The sequence below is a fragment of the Amia ocellicauda genome, chromosome 20 (assembly GCF_036373705.1).
Source record: "Amia ocellicauda isolate fAmiCal2 chromosome 20, fAmiCal2.hap1, whole genome shotgun sequence".
Lineage (NCBI taxonomy): Eukaryota > Metazoa > Chordata > Actinopteri > Amiiformes > Amiidae > Amia > Amia ocellicauda.
Genome location: NC_089869.1, coordinates 14,432,309 through 14,453,703, shown reverse-complemented (window position 1 = coordinate 14,453,703; position 21,395 = coordinate 14,432,309). Strand labels below are relative to the sequence as shown.

Genomic DNA, 21,395 nt, shown 5'->3' with positions numbered 1-21,395 from the left:
CAGCGAGAGCGTGCACCCTGGGCAAGATCCTGTGAGACAATATGCACTGCATGTGGCTTGGCACAGTCCAAAAATACATTGATTCCTGCCCTCCCAGACTCTGACCTCCGCAGATGGAGGCCACACCGCCTGATCAGAGCAGCCAAGCATATGTCGGTGACAGAATTATTTATAACCATCGAAATCCATCCACTAACTAGCTCCTAATGACAGACGACGAGGGTCAGAACAGCAACTCCCCCCGTTGAATTTTCACGGGGCGATTTATCCCCTGCGCAAAGATCCCATCGGCAATTACAGCAGACTGAGTACTTAGCAGCAGCCAGGCGGGCCGGGAGTGAGCTGGCAGGCTGGGTCTGGGCTCGACTCGGGGTCCCACACAGACGTCAGTGTCACGCATTAAAGGAGGACTCGTTGCTCCTCCACTCAAAAAATGACAAAAGGTTTCCTTGCGACACCAGTTTGCCAAACATGCAGCACAGTTCGGCTAAACATCTTAAAATGCTGCTTTTTCATCACAAAGCCCAAGCTTTTATCTTAACCTTTCCTGTCCGTTCTCTAAACAGCAGGCATTAATCACTTCTTAATTCCGATACATGCAAATGCAAACTGCTGCTATGGCAATTTTCCATTTCAGTTTGGCAAAATTAGCATGTGTGTGCGCTCTCTTTGAGCGAAGGACAAGCCAAATACATTCGAGATATCAAAGTTAACCCCTCCCCCATCCCCCCACACGCACTGCCTTCCTCAGCATGTTTTATCATTTGCATATTTTATATTTTATGTTCAGAAAACATGTATATATATCACCTTTGCAGAATGTTGGCATTTCAATAAATCATCACAGTAAAAATGTATTTATCATATATGGTAAAGTGCTGTAGAATCTATTTTAAGCCCAAACTGAAAGTATAAACAGTTGTACATTATTACGGTAGTATTGACAATAGGGTGTGTTGTTCACTGAGCCCTTGGTTAAATGGTCCAATGAGGAAACGGAGTGCAAATCGGCTTGCTGTGCATAGCTCGATGTCCAAGGTAAGCGTAATAAAAAAGGCAGGTCTTGGCTGTTGGTTCTAATCTGTGCTGCATGTGACATTTATTATTATTAAACACCCCCTAGAATCACAATTCTCCTTCATAAAAATGTCCTTTACACTTATCGTAATGTGAAACACACATTGCATCCGCTTGGCAGACAAACACTTCTGTGAAGCTGTGACCTCACACTAGCACCTCGAGGGACTGATTGTGCTTTGATGGCTGTATGGGTAATTCTAATGATAGTCCTATCACCCTCATTGTTTGGAATAAACACACCTTCAATTACTTTTCGTCGTCTCAGTGGAATTGCAATTGTTTGTGTACCCGAGGCGGTGGGAGGCTGACTTTGGGAGGCCAACTCCCCACTCTCAAACTACACTGGAAGAGAGAGACTGGAGTACGAGGCCCCAGAGAGCTCTTCCTCTGCCTGCTGGATGGAGATATGGCTCTCTCGATAGGGAACAAGCTGTGGAATCTTTCATCTGGAATCTCTGAGCAAAACCAGTGTGACAAAAACCAACAGCGTGCATAACTGAGGTCCCCTGGGTACCCGGAGAATGGCATCTCAGACGGACCTGTCACAGCTCTGTGGCAGCCGCCCAGCAGAGCTGCCCTCCATGGCGTTAGCAGAGGAGGCAGCATGATTGAGATGTCAATTTGAAGGGAAACGAGTGAAGCTGAAACAGGACAAAACAGTCAAATGTCTACACTGAGGGTTTACAGTGGTGATCATCACCGCTCCACAGCTCAATGTGCTGCTTCTCTCTCACACTGCAGTATTTCCACCGCCTTGTCAGCACCTGTTATCTTTTTTCTTTTAATTCTCTCATGTGAAGACTGCGTGTGTTGCATCTAAGCCACGGAACAGGAGTTAAAACATCTCTCTTTTTTATACCTGTCACTTTGTCTGCACTGCACCTCTAGTAGAAATCCTATACGTTTTTAGACTAGCTGAATACTTTAATAAAGTGGAACCGGTCAACCATAAGTTATTAATCTGGGCAAGCTTTCGCCAAGAAAGATTAATGGATACTACTGTATAATCGATGAAGTGATTGAGTTAAGGGGTGCAGGAAATGCTGAAACAGCTGTAAACAAACCAGGTGGCCATTGTTGACAACACTACCTTGTTAAAGCAAGTAGATGTGTCAGACTGAGGACTCATCTCAGTGATTTTCAGGGCTGGTTTCCTGATTCTCAGAAAATAAAATGGAAAATGGAGGCTGTGTGTATATCTCTACAGAGAAAAAATCCAACATCTGCAATCTGATTGTTACAGTATCTACAGTAATTAAACACAAAAAACAAGGACAGAGTTCTTTCCGAGAGAGAATGAGAGTGAGAGGTAGGGAAAGGAGTGGCGGGCGGGGACGGGACGGGACACATACCGGGTTATCGGGCCTCAGTCTTTTTGAAGGCGGCCCCCCATCCTCAGGGTGCAGCATGTAGAAGAGGCGGACTTTGTTGGCATGTTTCTTACTCTGTGAGCGGGGAGGAGAGGAAAGGAGAAAGTGAGAAAAAAGGTGGCCCTGTGGTGAAATACCCATGTTCAAATCCCCTCTCAATTTGGTGGTCACGACTGCAGTGTATCTGGGCCACAGCTCCTCTCACATAACTGTTTTTTCAAAGACCTGCTTTATTATTATTATTTTATCTGAAGGCATAATTAAAAAAAATGGCTAATGTGACGCAAAGCATTTTCTCAGGACAGTTTCTCTTTGAAAAGCGTCCAACACTTACCTCCTCATCAGGAGACAGAGATTTGGCTCCCTGAACTGCCTGTTAAACAGGTAAGGGACTGTCTTCATTTGATTGGACTCATAAATACATATAATTAAAGTGTGCATGGATATACTATTTATTAGGTGGTTGTTACTTAAAGAGAAGGATGTTAATTTCTCCTGTATGGGGAACAGTTATGTCCTTGAATACATTAACCTTAGTTCCAAGACAAATACAAGGGAAGGATAAAGCATTATTCATTGGCACACAGAGTTAAACAAACTGATAGGTTATGAAACAGAGTTAGAATAAAACCTCAGTTGACAGGTTTATTTCACTCAGGTGACAGGTTTATAAATAATCATTAGAATCTGATATTCTGTCTGAATTTCATATCATTTGAAAAGTATATCACATGCAATTGTTGTTTTAAAGTATTAACAATTTACACTATTTTTTAAAGCAACTGGTACCGGCTATACTCTTCAAACCATAAAAATGGTACATATATCAGCTTATATAAAAATGCACAGTGTAAAAACTGCACAGACTCACTAAAGACATTAAAGAAGGATTTGTTGTTAATGACACCACCTTCCTCAACCTGCAACTGAAACTGCCAGCTTTCAGAGTCCTCTCTTCTGCCCAGTCTCTGAGCAAAAGTGCTTATGTGAGCACATATTTTGTGAGAGGTTTCACTTTTCTCCAAATGTACATTCGAGCCCGTCACAACAGTGTCATCAGCTTCCCTCCAAGGAAGGCGAGACGGGCCAAATTCAGATGACCTCAAAGCCCAGAGCTGACCAGCCGTGTATGGGTCTGTGAGGCACCGCTGTGGAAAAACACTGCAGCAGCCAAAAAACAGGACACAGGAGCACGGCATCTTAAAGGCACTTTGAAACCTCTCCAGCAACCGAATGTGCTGCCCGCCTGTGAGTGTGTCATCCCGTTGTGTGATACAGTCATCACTGGAGTGTGGGGAGGTGCGAGAGTGGGATCTGTGTGAGGGGAGGGACAGCTCTCCACCATGGCCATAGATTGAGCCTCCAGGAGAGGGGAGAGTGAAACAGATGGGGGAGTCTTGCTGGGAGCAGAGGAGAAGAAGAAAGCGACGTAAGTGAACCAGGGGCTGGTTCAAGGACAGCTAGGGAAGACAGCACAGCCCTGATGATAGATGACAAGGAGACGCCTGCTATTTTTCTACCTGTCAGCGCTGCCGGAGTGCAGAACAGCCGTTCTGATTGGAATAAGTGGCGGCTGCACCCCGATGCTGGAGGTGGGACTGACATAGAAGCTGCCTGTCCGCCATCCGGTGGGGGGAGGGGTTAGGGGAGGAGGGGGAATGGCAGGAGCGCCTTTAGGGAGCTTAGGGACATCTCCCAGGAATGAGAGGAAGCCTTTTATCCTGTGTCTGTGGGCTCTCCATCACCAGGAAGGGCTGCAGCTGTGAGATGAGTTACATTTCAAAAAAGGCAAAAATATTATAGTGTAAAGATATCTAAAACTACATTTGACTAATCTGACAAGTTCAGAATCTGTCTGTGGAGTTTATTACTCTTGAATCCCAGTGGGGGATTGAGTGGGTTGAGCTCCCCTGGAGAGTCTCACACGCTTGCAGATCTCCTATTCCGATTTGATATTAAAGTGCCTCGTTCAAACCAAAGAGCCACGCAGACCTTCGCCTGACGGGTCCACTCCCTCTGCGGCCACCCTGATTGTGTGGGGGGCTGGGTGGTCTCTGTGCGCTTATATGGCCTCGACCCTCCCTGCTAGTCAGCCCAAACAGACTGCTCAAAACACTGGGCAGCATTACAATTCATGGTTCAACGTTTGATTATGTTTTTTAATGCAACACTTTTCTTCTGATGAAGTAGTATTTGTCTCGGGGCAAAGCAGGCCTATCCCACACATACTCCCTGTTGTGCATACTGCAATATATGAGCCAAATATCCCCTTGAGCTGGACATGTTTCTGGTGTTCATTAGAATAACATGAAGTGGGTGAGATTCTGTGTAACATGTGCATCACCTCATAGTGAGCGACGCGCTGGGACTCGGAGATGAGCTGGGCGTTGCAGATGTTGCAGTAACTTTCCGTGAAGAGCCCACCATCACCGACCCCCGCCGACTTCATCTGCACCAGGCACACGGAACACAGACACACAGACACAGGGACAAACAGACAAACCAGCAGGTCAGGTCAGTCACAATCTGCAGCAGGGAAACCAGTAACATGTTTCTTTATTTGGTTGTCTTAGACATGTCATGAAGTGTGTCAAGATTATTTGTGCCTGCAGAAAGCTGTGTCATTCAGGTGGTTTATGATGATGTTATTGTTTTTGCTGTTGTTGCTATTGAGGGAGAGGAACAGACAGCAGAGAGGAATTCAAGGTGAAGGATGAGGGAAAGGCAACATCAGCAGTGAAACACAACCTCCAAAGTTTAAAGGCTGGGTGCAGGTGAAACCAGAGCCCGTCCCGACTCATCTGTGAAACTCCTCTATTTATAATTTAATTAAAGAGTGTTTTACCATGATAACATCTCGCTTACAGCGCCTTAATGCCCACCGTGCCATGGTATTAAAAATACATCAGATGGTGTTACCAAAAGTATTGGGACAAGACACAAATACCAGGAGAAAGTTGCTCACAATGTATGAAGCTGGGTGATCTCTTGAATTGACTGCAATCCCTTTGAGAGTTGGAGGAAAATACTTCCATGCTTCCCACAATGTAATGTTTTACACTCCCAGTTTTTTTTACAAGGTTGTGAGACTGCTTATAAACACCTGAGATGTGGTTACAGGGAATTTGCATTTGGTTCCTAAGGGAGCAAGACATCAATAACTACAGGCACCAAATACAAAAAAATATATATAATTATATAATTAAAAGGTAAGAAAATCAGTCTGAATTGTTTTTAAAGATGTAGTTTTTGAAATAAAATTCAGATTGATTTTCTTACCTTTTAATTTCTTTCCTTTACACACTTTGAGACAATCATCAAAACACCCCAGATCATCTTCATAATTTTGACATCATATTACAAGTTATACATACAAATCACCACGAACCCAAACATCTTCAGCCTGTATGCCACAGATTCTTCTCTGCAAAACTGATAACAATCCAATCCCTAAACTTTCATCAAGACAATCAATGAAGAAGGCTGACAAGTGCAGTGAGCAAAAATGTACAGACAGCTAACAAATTGCAGACAAGCAAACTGCCAAGTCATCATCCAATTAAATCAGCTTTGAGAACAAAAGCAACAATTATAATCTATAACTATAATATATGATTAAAACCCAGATCATTAAATGCAATTAAAATCAAAAGGGTCATAAAAGCAGAGGTGATGTTTATGAAAAAGTTCACGAAAGTGGAGCAGATGCAAATTTATACGGGACATAAGCAGGGCCCATTGACTACACAATGCTGTCTGTCCACTCGCTCAACTTACCACAACTGTAGATTCACTGTTAACTAGGTCCCTGGTGAGCCAGTTGAAGTAGAGTTCTAAGAAGCTCGATTTCAAAGTGCTGGTTCTCTCTAACGTTCCGCTCCTCAGGGAGAGTACTGTAAGAACTTGGAACACAACAGCGGCGGTTCGGAGTCTTTCGCCTCCACTAAGACCATCAGTACTCACAGCTTTCCAGCACCACACTTTCATATCAGGGAAAGGAACAGACACAACTAATTCCAGGAATAACTGTGGTCATATAGCTATTCCACGCATTGGATGACATGACCCTGCCATTGAAATTGTCCTTCTTTTGAGACTGTTGGGGACGTCATGGTTAAACATTTGAAGTTATTGATGTTATAATGCAAGACCTTCATTCTCCTGCTTTAACCTTCATTCCTTTATGCCATTTCCCTCATTCCTCTCATCAACCCCCTGTCAGGATTGGTTGGCGGAGTGTTTTTAGCTTTGATTTGACGAGGAGCTGAACAGGGATCATTCCAAGGCAGATGTGTTGTCGGTCGGAGCCAAGACAGTCTGAGTCTTGTGACAGGCATGCTGATATATTCAACTATTCAAGTCTTCTGCCAAGGAACTGGCATTACCTTCCCCCTTATCTTTACCTCACCACGCTCCTATGCCAAAATCTAATTTCTCCTCTGACTCTATCTGCCTGTCCCCTTCAGTCCCCTCACCCTTTCTCGACTCACCTGTCTCTCCCCAGCTCGAGGCGAAAAGCTGAGGCCTTTGATCGGGGAGGCAGTGTTTTGAGCTCAGGGCTGCTTGATGGATATTAGAAGACATCTGAGTAGACAGTCATGAAAAAGTGTTTCCTTTTTCTCTCAGGAGACCGGCATAATCACAGTCCAGATAGTCTGCAAGAAAGTCAGCTTTCAAAGACACTGCAAGTCTCTGTCAGATTTATTTTTGCGAAATGGGGATTCTGATTCATCCCTGTACTTCCCAAGTTGCCCTTTGTGTTCATCTGCCTATTAATTCTCCCGGGGATTAAATACCTTCCTCCAGACTTACAGCAAAGAAACCCGGGGCCTGATTTCCAACTTAAGCTCTGAGACAAGAGGTAGATTTTCCCTTAAGAAGAAAATGTGTGGGCAAACGTACGTTTCTGAATTCCAATTGAAGCCCAATAGGTTAATGTTCACAAAAGGTACACAAACTTGCCCTTGAAAGCACAATGGTTTTACCTCCCTGAGTCCGAGTTGATATTCCACTCCAGCCCGGCTGCTGTTTCTAGGGCAAGTTGACCCTTTAGCTGTAAGAGTGAGGGTACGCAGTGAACTGGAAGATGTTTTTGCTCCTTCCTATTAGTCTCTAGAGCTCCCTGCCACAATGGATTAAGGGTTACTGTGACCCAGGCTCTCCTGTAGACTTGTTGTGTGCACATCCCACCCTTTCTAAGGTCAACTACAAAGCTTGGCAAGGAGGGTTAAAAGGTAAAGGGGAAGGGGTGATCTAATGCCATGTCATCTCATCCAAACCTACATCAAGGGACATCAATTTCTCAACCTGGAACGAAAACCTTTATCGTTCACTCCAGTGGAAAATCCTAAAAACCTTCTGAGTACACAAAAATCAAACAACTTCCACAAAATGTGGTGCTTAATATCCTGGAGAATTTTAATTTTTTCTCTGAGCGTTTTCACGGGTTATAAATATCTCTCTCCCCGTGGTTCGTTCCTCCTGGATGATGAATGGCAGTTTGAAGTACCTCCGCTCTTGTAAGACAACTTGCTCAATAAAATCTGAAGATAGGATAATGATCTATTCAGACATAACAAGGTGTTATTTAGTGAGTGAGATGTCTGAGTGGGCTTAAATGACAACCAAATGTCACACCCGGAGCACAACAAAACCAGCAGGGGTGTCTGGGGATATTTTTAACCCTCTATTGACTGCAACGGTAGAACCTCTATGGCATTGACTTACCACCAACTGTTTACCTAACCTTTACATTATCGAATTTGTCTAATGCAAACAATAAACTGTAAAAGGGCAATATTTAGAGTGTGTCCAGCTTAAGGAATTATTTTGAAAATCAGTGTTGTTGTTTTTTGAATTGATATTTGTTTAAAAAGCTTGAAAACCCCATGCTGTGGTAGATAGATTGGCTGTCCTTAGGGTATCCTCTGAAATGTGTCAATCTATGAGGACACCTGGTGAGGATATTAAACCTCCTGGCAGGAGCTCCTGATTAGATCCCTCACCTTGCAAAGATTACAAACTATCGCATGAAAATGAAACACTACTACAAAGTTCATGAGAGCGCTGTCACTGCCGTCTCCTTGAGCACATTAAAAATGTATCTCTGCAAACGAGATGAAAAGGATCTGGCACCGTGGAACATGTTTTCCATACTCAGTTCCCCTTTGATGTAAATGAATAGGTTTAAACTCTTTGTGTCTCTGCAGAGTTCAATAATTTAAGTGTTTAAGATGTCAGATTCAACTCAATCCCACAGGGTGTTGCTTTTGAAAAGGAGTCCTTGTACGTTACACATTTTGTTCTCCCACCAAAATATAATCATTTGCGTTTCCAAGCCGAGATCAATGTTCTGTTCATAACTTGGAGCATTAAGGTCTTTAGAACGATTTCCTCAACAACAGGCCGGGTCACTGGAGGACCTCCTTCACTGAGAGAGATAAGGATGAACAGACTGTGCTTATTAGTGAGGATTATACAGAGTGTACCTGTTAGCACAGTGAGAGAGACAGATTGTTCTTCTGTGCCTTGGAATCACAGACATATTCTCTGTTGGTGATGCGCAGTCTGCATGCATTGCATAGTTTATTTGTTAGGTTAAGTGAAATGGAAAATACAGGAATGTTATTGAATCTTTCATTGCAATGGCCTTAGCAAGTTTCTCATATTAAACATAGCAACACAAGTCACTGATCCAGGAGCATGAAGTGTCCTGCCATCTCCTTTGACGAGGACAGTCGGCTGTCAGATGTGTCCAATCCTGCAGTTTGTCATTGATTGACATGTGAAATCCATAGGGGAAAGGCGGTGAGGCAGGTGGTGACGGGGGTGTTGATTGCGGTCTTTCTTCATATCTTTGAAGATATATTATTTTACAATCTGGGATGTAAGACCTTATATGTTGTTTACTGTATATCTCGTATACACTCTTGTAAATTCTAAATTTGTAAAATGTATTATGCCTTGAATTGCACTGTATTATTGCACTTTGTATTGCCCTTATATTTTGTAAGTCGCCCTGGATAAGGGCTTCTGCTAAGAAATTAATAATAATAATAATAATAATAATAATAATAATAATAATAATAATAATAATAATAATATATTTTATTCATGCACGGATTGTTTAGAGATGAGGTAGTTATCAAATGCTTGAGGCTATTTTATAAAATGTATATACAAGCATCTAATATTTTCCATTATGAAGTCACTAATTTACATATTAATGCAGATTCCTGTGCTGGTTTGGTTTTAAACGATTTACAGTATAGTACAGTACAATACATGCAAAGTAGGGCCTACAATATACAGCAATACACAATATAGGTCCTAGACAACTAAAATGCAGTGCAGAGTTACATCCCTAGTGTGTGCAGTGGGTAGATCAGACATAATTATCCATATTACATTTGGCATTTACAATTTATTAATAATTAACGGGAGGTAAACAGCATCTTCATCGTATTATTAATGGCAAACAAATAACATTTTTATTGTACTGCATTGGGACTCAATTTTTCAATAAAGTGCCTGATTAAAATGTGAATGTCTTTCCGTTTAAAGGCTACTTCTGCCCGTCACAAAGTGTCCCGGTGAACATGAAGCCATGCTACCACTGCCTCAATTATAACCCAAGCTGCTGTGGGGAAGACAAATCCTGTGCTCTTGTAGATGTAGTCTTTTCTATGATCTGGTAAGTGTTGAAATCCTGAAAGACTGAAGAGTTCTCCTTTGGGGTATGTATAGCAGCAATGATTTGGATGCAGGGGACATTTTTAAGTTTTAAAAGTTACTAAAATTAAGGAACAGAACTGAAACATCACTCCTACTAACACATGAGCGCATAAATAAATATAATTTTAGTGACTACGATAGTTTCCTTATAAGGTCCTTGTTTGCAGATAAAGCCTCAGAACCTATTTATGATCTTCACAGGTGGGTCCGCAGAGCCTGCCTTTTAACCTTTTGAAAAGCCCTACTGTCCACTTATTTTATCATGTGTATTTCACCTCACAGCGACTCTGACATGAACAGAAATGTATAAAATAAAATGATGATAAGGATGACAAGGGACCAAATCCCTCCCAGCACGATTCACAGCACCCAGTTAGTGAGCAACAATATGTCAAGGCACATAGCAATCACAGCCAACCACAAATTCCAGCCTCCTTCCAAGCCGCCTGAAAGCGGTCCTTTAAATTTGCTCGTACACCTTTTCCGATACTCCACCTGAGAGGAGCTCACTTAAGATGTTTGGCAGTATGACCTCATTCAGTTTAGACCTGATTCATTATTCAGTTTGCGTTTATGAAGTCTACAAAAACACCACCTCCCTCTGGGTTCCTTTCTTGCTCCATTTCACAATTCACTGGATGTTATCTGAAAATAAATGCAAGCTGGAAATGGGTTGATTACCACCAACAGCTCAAGCCAAGTACAGGCCAACTATTAATTTTTCTGTTCTATTTTATTTTTTACATGTATTTTTAATTCAGGAACGGAAATCAAAGTTTGTGCCCAACAAACCAGAACAAATATTCACCCAGTAGTTAAATATATATAAATGTACATCTTGTGTAACTTTACAGACATTTGTTCAGCTGCTCCTCGAAAGCAATATTAAAAAGAAGAGGAGGTGAAGGAAAATTATATAAATAATTCGTAATTGTTATAAAACATATTTTAAAAGCCATTCATCTTGTGCTGCACTTTTAACACTCTGACATTCTTTCTGCAACTTAATAAGCTTCCATTATAGAAACCCAAGACAATCAGAAAAGTCTTTGTTAGCAACTTTGCAGCTCAGATGCTTCGCTTGCTCTTCTGTTGTGAGGAACAGCTGAGCTCTCTCTGTCACTGTAAGAAATTGTGTTAAAAAACACTTCAGCCTGTTAATCATGCCGGAGACCTCCCTGAGCGAGTGAAATGTTACTTTAGAGCCCGTTGATTTCAGGGTTAAGCTGGCAACACAAACAAACACTAAAATGAATCCTAATATACACCTCTTCCCCTCGAACAGCTACAGAACGTAGTCAATACGCTGCAGTGGCACATTCCAATACACTGCGCATGCAATCGTGAATTAAGATCATTTTAGTTCTGGCACGGTAGAAACCACGAGAATAGCGGCTTCACCGAGCAAAGTAATGAAGTGGGAGAAATGACACACAGGTTGATTCGAATAATTTCTATAGTGAAACACACTGAGTCCACAGGGAGACGCAGGGGGAGATGAGATGAGACATTCATCCTGCTGTCTTCAGACATACATGACTACTTACAGTGCTAAACATCCCTTTACCCCTTTCAAAGTGCAGCATGCTTATTAATGTTTTTCTATTTGTAATTGCCACATTTTACCTCCATGAACAGTGTGATAAATATTTGTGATATGATGTGTGTAAAATAAATTGATTATTAGATTTTTGGGGGTTGTTGTTTAATGGGGTTCCCTAATGGTTTTAAACCAGCTGAAACCAGCAGGATCTGTGAGGTGTGAAGGAACTGAAGAGCTCGAGGCAATGCCGCATTAAGTTCCAAATGATCCGAGAAAACAATTCTGGCATTGAACCTGCACAATGCAGGATTGTCAGTCTCCCCGGTAAAGGTAAGAGTCAGCTGGGGTTCGTCCATCTCAGCACAGTACAGCCACTGTACGGAGTCGGTGTCCAGTAGAGTCAGACCTGATCTCCTGGGTTATAACCTCAGCAGGCCTCGATGGGATCTGACTGGATGCTGAGATTACAGGAAAATATGACTTCCACTTCTTCCTGATCTCCCATGGGTTGCAAACAGAAGAAGTGGAATCTTAATTTGGTTTTTCAAATCAGTAAAATAAATGGAGGAGGGGCTAATGTGTGTATGTGTGTGTGGGGGGGGGTTGGTGTTGGTGAGGAATATGCATATAAACTGGAGCAACAACAACAATAACAGTTGAAAACAGAATTTATTCTCATTAATTCCATTATAGTGAAGCACTCACCCCTGTCTCTGACTCAGGACCCTTCCAAACCTGCTTTCATCGGGGTGCTATTGTGCCTAAAATAGGACAGAAGTCATGTCAGACACTTCTCTGAAGAACAACAATAACGTCTATCTCCCAGTGTATCCTTTTGTAAAAAATTATAATAATGATGCTAAACAGATAGGAAAATAACTGAAAAGAACACACACACACACACACATAAAAACATTGTGTGACATGAATGTTTAACTGACTAGATTATGCAAAATAAAACCCAGCCTTGGATTTTTATTTTTGACTGCAATGGAAAATATCCCAAAGGAGTCGTTATTCTCAAAGGACTGCAAACATAATTTATTTCCTTTATTCTCATTTGTTGCTAAACGTTATTTGCTTGACAAAGGGATAGGTAATACAGCTGTGATTGTACCTGAGGTTTGAAGATTGGCCTGGCTGTACAGCTTATGTGTTTTTATCACTGAAATAATAAGACGTAGGAGGTCTGCTTAATACCATAACTGCTGTCACATCAGTGAGGAGAAAACTATTAACAGATATATGTGGATTTGCAAAAGTCAAACTATTCTATAATGATAGATATTCAACAATGCATTAACCAGTGTTGCTAGGTTCTCAATTTATGATCACATGGCAAAATGAATGTAAAGAGACATGCCCTCCATGAGATTAATAACAACACTTAGATGAATAATTATGTTAATTCAGTAACTATTTCTAAACCCAACCCACAACTGTAGATCTCTTGCGCTTCGATTGTCAGATTGTATATCCTCTCACAAATAAGAATTAAAATTCCTTATTAATTTCAAACTCTCCCTACGTTAGCAAAGCATAGCAAAGTCTAGGGAAGTCATGTGATCGTTTGTCCCTCTCCACTACTGCGCCATTGATCATCATAATACAACACTCAACGCATCAGGGTGATTAGTATTAGGGAGTATGAGGCATCATAAACTTAACACAGAAAGAAACACCATCACTCAGAGTTCATCACTCAGAGCAGATATACAATGAATCTCAAAGGAAATGCAATTTGCCAAAGATGAGGTATTAAAGAGGCGAGACAAATACATCATCACACTTAATACCCAGGCTCTCACCATTTTAATCATACATCATGGTAAACATGACATAGTTCTTGAAAACACAAGGGAAAGTAGTCTAAGGCAAGAAAGATGACTTAAGAAGAGGATGTGAACCAAAGCATAGACGACACAAGAAATGTTCTTGCCTTGTTTACAAATGTTACGTTTGTGTTTGAAAATACTGTATTTGCTTTAATATGCTACTTTTCAATGGTCTTTGTAGTTTTATAATCTAACTATGTTGTTACATTTGAGTTGCTAAAAAAATCATACACAATACGGACATGGGAATATGGGAAATTTTAACTGAATAGAAGTGCCATACATTTCATATCCATAGTAATACACAAAGCAGGAGTTTGTGACTAATAGTTAAATTCATCAGTACTGATTTTAACTCTGCCTGAAGCTACTGAAGTACTTATACTTTAAAATTCAAAATGTGCATCTGTTGTGTCTTTCATCTACCAAAACTCTTATAGAAAACTCTAATCATCAATTGCACCTTCTGACCGACAGTCATATATGCTGTCAGAAAATATTATATTAGTCCTCCATTGAGTAAATCACTCCCTGAACAACCTTCATCATTAAATACAATTTGTGTTAATGGTTGGAAAGGCAGACGGTGAAGGGTAGTTTCAGGTAAAAGTGCTGGCACCCTTAATCTTAAATAAGTTAATTCACTTGAACATATACTACCTCTGATGGGGTTAAGTAAGTAAAGCTTGACAAACAATATTAGTGAATAATATCGGGATACATCCAATTCTTCCTCACTGAAAAGAAAGACCAATGTTGACCAATACGTGGAGAAATTCACCTATTTAATTAACTATAGGTATTGAGGAGGATATAGAGAAAAACTACATATTTTGGAATGTGAGTATTGTTGAACTGAGCTATCCACTGTAGTAAATGTCACCTTTAATGTCGTACTTCAATACAGAAAAATGTTGTACCCAGTTCAAACTTACACTGTCTGCTGGTACCTGTCCCAGACTCTATAAGGACTTTATTTAAACCAGACGCCCTGCAGCAGCAGCAAGCTGAAAATAATTCAAAATGCACTTTCATATATTAGTTGCCATGGGCAGCCATTTCTGGATTCATGACCAAAAATAAATAAATAGAGATGGTACTTTGAAATTTGTAGCATGAAAAATTTGCCAGTGGGATAAATAATGCACTCTATGTACACAAAAGGATGGTTAAATAAAATGCATGCGTCTCGTATTAACATCACCTCACCAATGCTCACAGTCAAGCAGGTGGACATAAGCAGATGAGCTCTTTTAGCCTTTCTGCATTCAAGTATATTAATAAGTGTGTGGCCCAGGGTCATTGGCCATTTATTGGAATCAGCCCTTTTATTAGTTGTCCTTCACCAGGGCGAATGCAATAATAAATTGACAGCAACAGGAGACGCAGTCAGACAATGTACAGAGACTGGAGGCAAATGAACATCAAAGTTTAAAAAGAATATCTGTTTATTCTGCAGTCACACAAAGCACTGGGAAAGTGTGGGTAATGTGCTTGACTAATATAAATAAATAAGTAGGCTTCATACTTTGTAGGTGTTTCCAATTATGTTATCTGGTCTTCAATTAAACAAAGATAACAAAGTGCATTACACATTATTGGACAAAACCTGGCAGATACACTATTTCATCTGCCAGCAGCGATTGGACAGACCATGCAAACGTGTGATGCTCCTGCTCATGGGTGTGGAGTTTGCTTTGGATTAGGGGATGGTCATAGTTGGGGGTCTGCAATGAACTCTAACCTCTGCACACTCCTTACAGATCCTGCAGCCGGGAGAATAGTCCACTGTCCAGAGGGATGGTTTTTGATTGGAAGACTGATCTCACATTCAAAATGATGGACACTAAAACTCGCATTGTCCTAGAGCTACGCATTGGGTCCAGAAACCAAAGCTTTACTGTACATGGTTTTAAACGCATAAATAGAAAGTAGTATAGGCTATGTTGTTCAGTATGTAGCCTACACAGCATAGCACTTATCTGAAATACAACCTGCCTCAAATGGACCACAACCACTTTATTATCCCATAATAAGTGAATATAGTCGACACCCCCTTTCCACACTTCCACAGTTATAAGAATAACTACTATCCTCAGGTTGCAACATGCATTTTGCTACATAGTTCACATAGTTCACAACATGATCAAAGTCTTCTAGTGGTGTAATCTTGAAACTTCAATTAAGGATACAAATAAAGCAAAATAAAACAAACAAACCAAAAATAGTATCAATAACAAAACTTCCCACTTCAATATGGGCTACACAACTTTAACCCCAGTCTTTGCAGGCTATTGCAGTGCTAGTGCGTTCATTTTCAGCGGCAGAGGAGCTGTCACTCAAATCCAACAACAGGCTTACAAATGTAAATGCTGCCACCACATTTTTTTGTTTGTTTTATTCAAACCGCATTGTTAGGATAGCTAACTAGTAGTTTAACCAGCAGAAAATACACCGTTTCTTTTTATATTTCCCACAACCAACGCCTTGCAACAGCCGTCCAACCTGGACCGTTGACGCATCCTCATTCCTCCAGCTCCAGCAGCAGGAGCGCATCATCCCGACTCACCTCCGCACTTTGCTCAGCAGTCACTTCAGAGCCACCAAGCCCACTGTCCCCAATCCCAATCCGCGCTGCCGAGGTGAGATCACAATGCATACACGTGGATCCTCCCCAAAAAAGTTGTTGATTGCGGTTTTGTTGCTGTTGGGGCAGTTTTCAGATGTTGTAGCCTCTGCCAAGTGCACGGGATTTCCAGGACAGGCGTGCTGTGTGCTGATTGAACTGGTGCTATTGCTCGGGTTTCCCCTCATCTGTCCCATCAAGTCACAATTTGGGATGGTCCTGCCACCTCTCCTCTCTTCCCGACACTGGAGACATGGGAACCCAGCAGAGAAGGGCTCCGGCTCCGCTCACTTCACACGGAGACGCAGCAGCTCTTGCGTTGCCTCTGTTTCACAACAAACACCGAGTCAGCGAGCGAGAGTGAAAGAGAGAGAGAGAGAGAGAGAGAGAGAGAGAGAGAGAGAGAGAGAGAGAGAGAGAGAGACGTCAGGGACACAACACGTATAGTGGGAAACAGATATACAGTACAGTACACCCACCGGTTCGCTGGTAACTGACAGCATATGCAGAATAGCTATCTTGGGAAGGTTCAGTCATACAGCAGCAGAAGACATAAACACGTTTTTTTTTAATTTTATTTTTACAACCACACATTTACAGGCATGCTTGGGTATAAGAATAGACCCGGTGTGGCACAAATCAGTACTGATTGTGTGATGTGTGTAAATGTACAGTAGGCTACACACACACACACACACACACACACAGAGAGAGAGAGAGAGAGAGGGGGTGGGGGGGAGATTTATATCAGGTTTCAGATGGCTAAAGATTTTTTTTTCTCCACATAAAGCTTTATCTGATGCTCTGCTAGAGGTAATAAAATTGTTTAGCATCACTATTTTTATGATCAATCTCAAATCAATTATAGATTATAAAGTGGTTGTGCTAGCTGCCTAAATTAAAGGTCATTTGTGTAGAATGGTTTTAAAAATGCCATTGTATCTGGCTGCATTTTGTGCTTCTCATTTATGATTATTGTTGCCGTGTGAGGATATGACAGTGTCTTATAAATACAGGGATGCACAATATGCATTTTCCTGAGCAAGTGTAGGGACAGGATATAGATAACACATTACTGCTAGTAGAAAAATACCAACATATATGGTTCTGGTGGTGAATCTGTTAGGAGAAGGAACTGGAATAGTGTTGTTTTTGTGAGAATGTTTCCTACTGACCTAGAAAAATAAATGCTGGTCTTTTAGTCATCAAGAATATGGAGCTTGTATCCAAAAAATAATAATAGTAACAAAAAAAAAGGAAGACATTACACGTATGTTGTAAATAGAAATAGGGGCAATCCGCATATCAAATTACACAGATGTCTTCCTGTTATGAACTGACAAGACTTGGAGAATGATACTGGGGAATAGACAGAAATATTGATGAGATGTTTGGAATCTGGCTTGGATGCCACAGTATTTCCACTCATTGACAAATGCAACAATATAGGCTACTCAAGATTCCTTGCTTTGAAATCAATATGAGCAGACAATATTTGTCACCTAGTGAGAGCGGAAAGGGAGCCAAGATTCCTCAAAGAGAATAGACAGAGGAGCGCATGATGTCAGCCGAGAAAATTGAATTTCTGATCTAACATGTAATATAGGGAAATTAGGTTGGGGTCCAAAGAGACTTAATTTGCACATAAGTCAAAAAGGCAAGCACTGAGACTCTTCTACTTTCAAAGGTGAACAGTCAATTTACGTCGTTATTATTATAGTGATGATGATAATAATAATAATTATTATTATAGTCAAGATAAACATGCTGTATGCCACAAGTACGGTGCTGATCTAATGATTGGAAAACATCCACGGATAAAAATAAAAGTCAAGGCAGAGGTTCCATTTATTTGTGCAATAGCACCACTTGCCAGAAACACATAACAGCCTGTCAACATTACTTTAAATAAACCTGAAAAATAAATACTGAGTTTGCTCCATTAATTTTCCTTTAAAATATAAAATGTGTTCATATTGGTTTTGTGCATTAACACTGGATATGTAAATACTAGAATAATAAAAGCTTTTATTTATTATCCACATTGTTGTATTTATTTGGTATTTGACATCTGTAAGGAATTTAAAAGGCTTCTATTAGTGTGTCATCAGTGTTCAATTCACAATTCAGCCTCTTATTATAGAAGGTATTCTTTTTCCAGCAGACTGTTACAACTGTTGCTCCTGTTGTTGATGTATATTCGGCTTGTACAATACGGGGCCCATTATATGTCTTTTAGTGGTTTTGACAGCTGTCTTCAGTGGCAAAGTTAGACAGTTCTAGCACAAAACAATACGAATTATAAACAAGACTGAAGAGGCCAATTTATCAAAATGCCAGCGCACCAGCCCTGGGTTCTGTAGTGCCACTGAAGATGTATGATTCTGTGTTTAAAATTAAGGATAACATGTCTGTTTGGGTGCAGCGTATGCTCTTAAATCAGACACATCACTTTGCTACAGCGAGCTTTTAACACATGGGCTTTTTTTAAGTTTAATTTGTTTAATGGACAGCCATAGCCATGCACTTCCTTGTTGCATTTCACTAGTTTTAAATCTTTGTGGAAAGAGGTCCAAATTAAACAGCTTAATAACTATCAAGTATAATTTATACAGCTGAAGCATTTTATGACATGGGTGTCTAGATGCCTGGGATTCTTGTTTACTTTTACTTCTATACAATCAGTGTTTTTGTTGTTGCTGTTGTTTTTTTCGGTATTTCATAAACGATAAAGGTAGCACAGCATTTTTTAAAAGGGCACTGTATGTACCTGCGAAAAAGCCACTTATGGAGGTAATAAAAGGATTTTCCACTGTGACCGAAACAGCAGCTCTTTCAGTTGCCCGAATTTGAAAATGTGATTTCTGAGCAGGCATTTCATCAGATAAACGTCAATAAAGTAACTTGTTGGGTTGATAATCAATTAGTATAAGAGGAGTTTGTGTTGAATTTATCAGGATAACACCTCTCATCTAAATCTATGCTTTTTAAGTAAATTGAGTAAATTGAGTAATTTCAAGGTCATGTATCGTCTACTTTGTGCCCATATGAATTTATTTCCTTTGCTATAACTTCTTCCAAAGCCCCTATTACTTCCAGTCACATGACCCTGCAGTGAAAAGGGCCAGCGTCTTGGAGGACACTTTCCAGGCTGGCGGTTGAATCTGGCGGCTTTGACAGAGAGCAGGTGCTGCCAATGCCAGCTCAGTTCTTCGAGGTCAGACAGGACTTCATTAGCACAGCCTGCCTGCTGCAGAAATCCCCACTCCCGAAAAAGAGCTCATTAGGCTGCTGACGAAGGCTAGAAAATAAAAGCCCCTCCTGTTTCTGCTGTCCTCCAAACAGCCGGCTGTATGAATTGGAATAGCTGACTGCCTTTAGGCTAAAACACACTGCCGGTATCAAATTAATAGATCGATTTTCGTTTCCAGCCGTTTATTAGGTTTACAAGTCCAATTTAATCATCATCTCCGGGGCTCGTTCAGTTGTGCCAGAGCGGATGGCTCAGTTTACTCTCAAAGGAGCTCTGCTTTACAATGGAGCCGTGTGCATGGTGGGTAAGAATCAGACTCTAGGGACCAGGCTTTCTCCGTGGAACTTGGGGTCATGACATCTGCATGCCCCCTGTACCCAGCTACAGTGGGGCTGCCTCTGCTTTGTGTGACGTGTGAATGGCTTTGCATCTGATGACATATAAAGACCCACACACTGCAATGTATTTCCTTTCAAACCCTTTCAGCTTGTTTAGTTAACTGCAGTGGAGGTTTTGCTTATTTGTTTTTGTTTTCCTGGTTCATTTCCATATATATAATTATGTTGCAACACGGCAAATATCTGTGACTTATCTTTAAAGAAAAAATAAAGGGAATTGTACAAGCAGGCAGTTTATAGTGAGTTCTTACAGATGGACAGTATTGTCTTCTACTGCATAACATAAGTCCTAGCACACAAAAAAACAATTAATGGAGTGTTATTTGCTGCAGTAGTGTTAGGCCACTGACAAATAATTCTGGAGAGCATTGTCAGTTGTGTGTATAATGTGTTTTACCTGATTGCAACTGTTAAGAGCTTACCTCTGTGGTGCAATAAAGAGATTAATGTTTAGCTTAATCATCAGTACAAGCCTACAGCTTAATTTATAATATTCAGGTTAATTGTTGTAGGACATATAAAGTGTATACTCAATAAAATATCACATCACGGATACCATACTGATGGAATCTTATAATTGTTTACTGCAGGCAGATGAAATCAATGATCATCAGGAAAAAGCATGCCTGACCTTCTTCAACAAGCACAAATAACTGACCTTAACCCCATTGATCTACGATGGAATGTGTTAGGATCTTGTCTAAGGGCAAGATATATCTGACCCCGGTATCAAGCAGGAGCTTTAAGATTATGTGAAGAATAATAAACTCTACTTATCTGAAAAAATTGATAGGCTTTCCCTTTTGGAAGATTTGGTATTAAAGCACAAAATCAGTTACCTCATGTGCTAAAGCAAAGGTATGTTAATTTTTTTGAATGTCTATGTAACTGTCTCTAGGCCCAGTGTTGTCTTTTTGGATTGATGCAGAGAAAAATGACACAATCTAAACTTCAACTTTCTTCTGAAGTGCACATTTTAGTCAATTTAACCATCTAACAGGCTGGCAGAGAGACAGAGGGGCAGTTTTAAGTGTTCCTCTCTCATGCTCAGTGGAGTAGCCAGCTAGAACTGCCCAGATGACATATAGTGACTTCAGCCCGTTGTGCTGACTGCCCATTTTCTCCCACAAACTGTAACTGCAGAATTTATTGGTTTTGCAGGGTCCAATTTTTAAGCAAGTCTTTATGGGTTACATTCAAGGGCATCTAGATCATCAGATCTGTGTCTCACAATATTGTCTGTTTTGCATCATTAGAATGAGAAAACCCTAGTGTTGTAAATGTGTTTTTCACTCACTCAAGACATGAATTTAAGAATAAACTTGCTTAACTACTCCATTTGGAAGGTCCAGATCAGACCATTTTTAAAAAATAGATATGATTCTAAATGTGCAAAGAGACTCTGACACAAACAAAGTAGTATGATTATTACAATCACAGAGGAGGTAACAATGATTCCTATAACTTTGTGGTAGACATTATATGAACACAAATACATAGAGAATCTGTTTCCTTTTAAGTTTGAATGTTGTCCGTTAGTTTATATTATGTATCCT

At 40.6% G+C, this 21,395-nt stretch overlaps 1 protein-coding gene across 1 annotated transcript in view; it reads right to left on the bottom strand.

Annotated features, from left to right (window-relative positions):
• The window catches only part of LOC136715576 (zinc finger matrin-type protein 4), a 49,581-nt gene extending 33,040 nt beyond the window's left edge, over window positions 1-16,541 (bottom strand). The window contains exons 1-4 of the mRNA XM_066692833.1: window positions 16,132-16,541; window positions 12,433-12,488; window positions 4,795-4,899; window positions 2,433-2,525 (exon numbers count right to left, since the gene is read on the bottom strand). Coding sequence (XP_066548930.1) covers window positions 2,433-2,525; window positions 4,795-4,899 — 198 coding nt within the window. The 5' untranslated portion in view covers window positions 12,433-12,488; window positions 16,132-16,541. The remainder of the gene's footprint in view (window positions 1-2,432; window positions 2,526-4,794; window positions 4,900-12,432; window positions 12,489-16,131) is intronic.
• Between the last annotated feature and the right edge of the window lie 4,854 nt (window positions 16,542-21,395).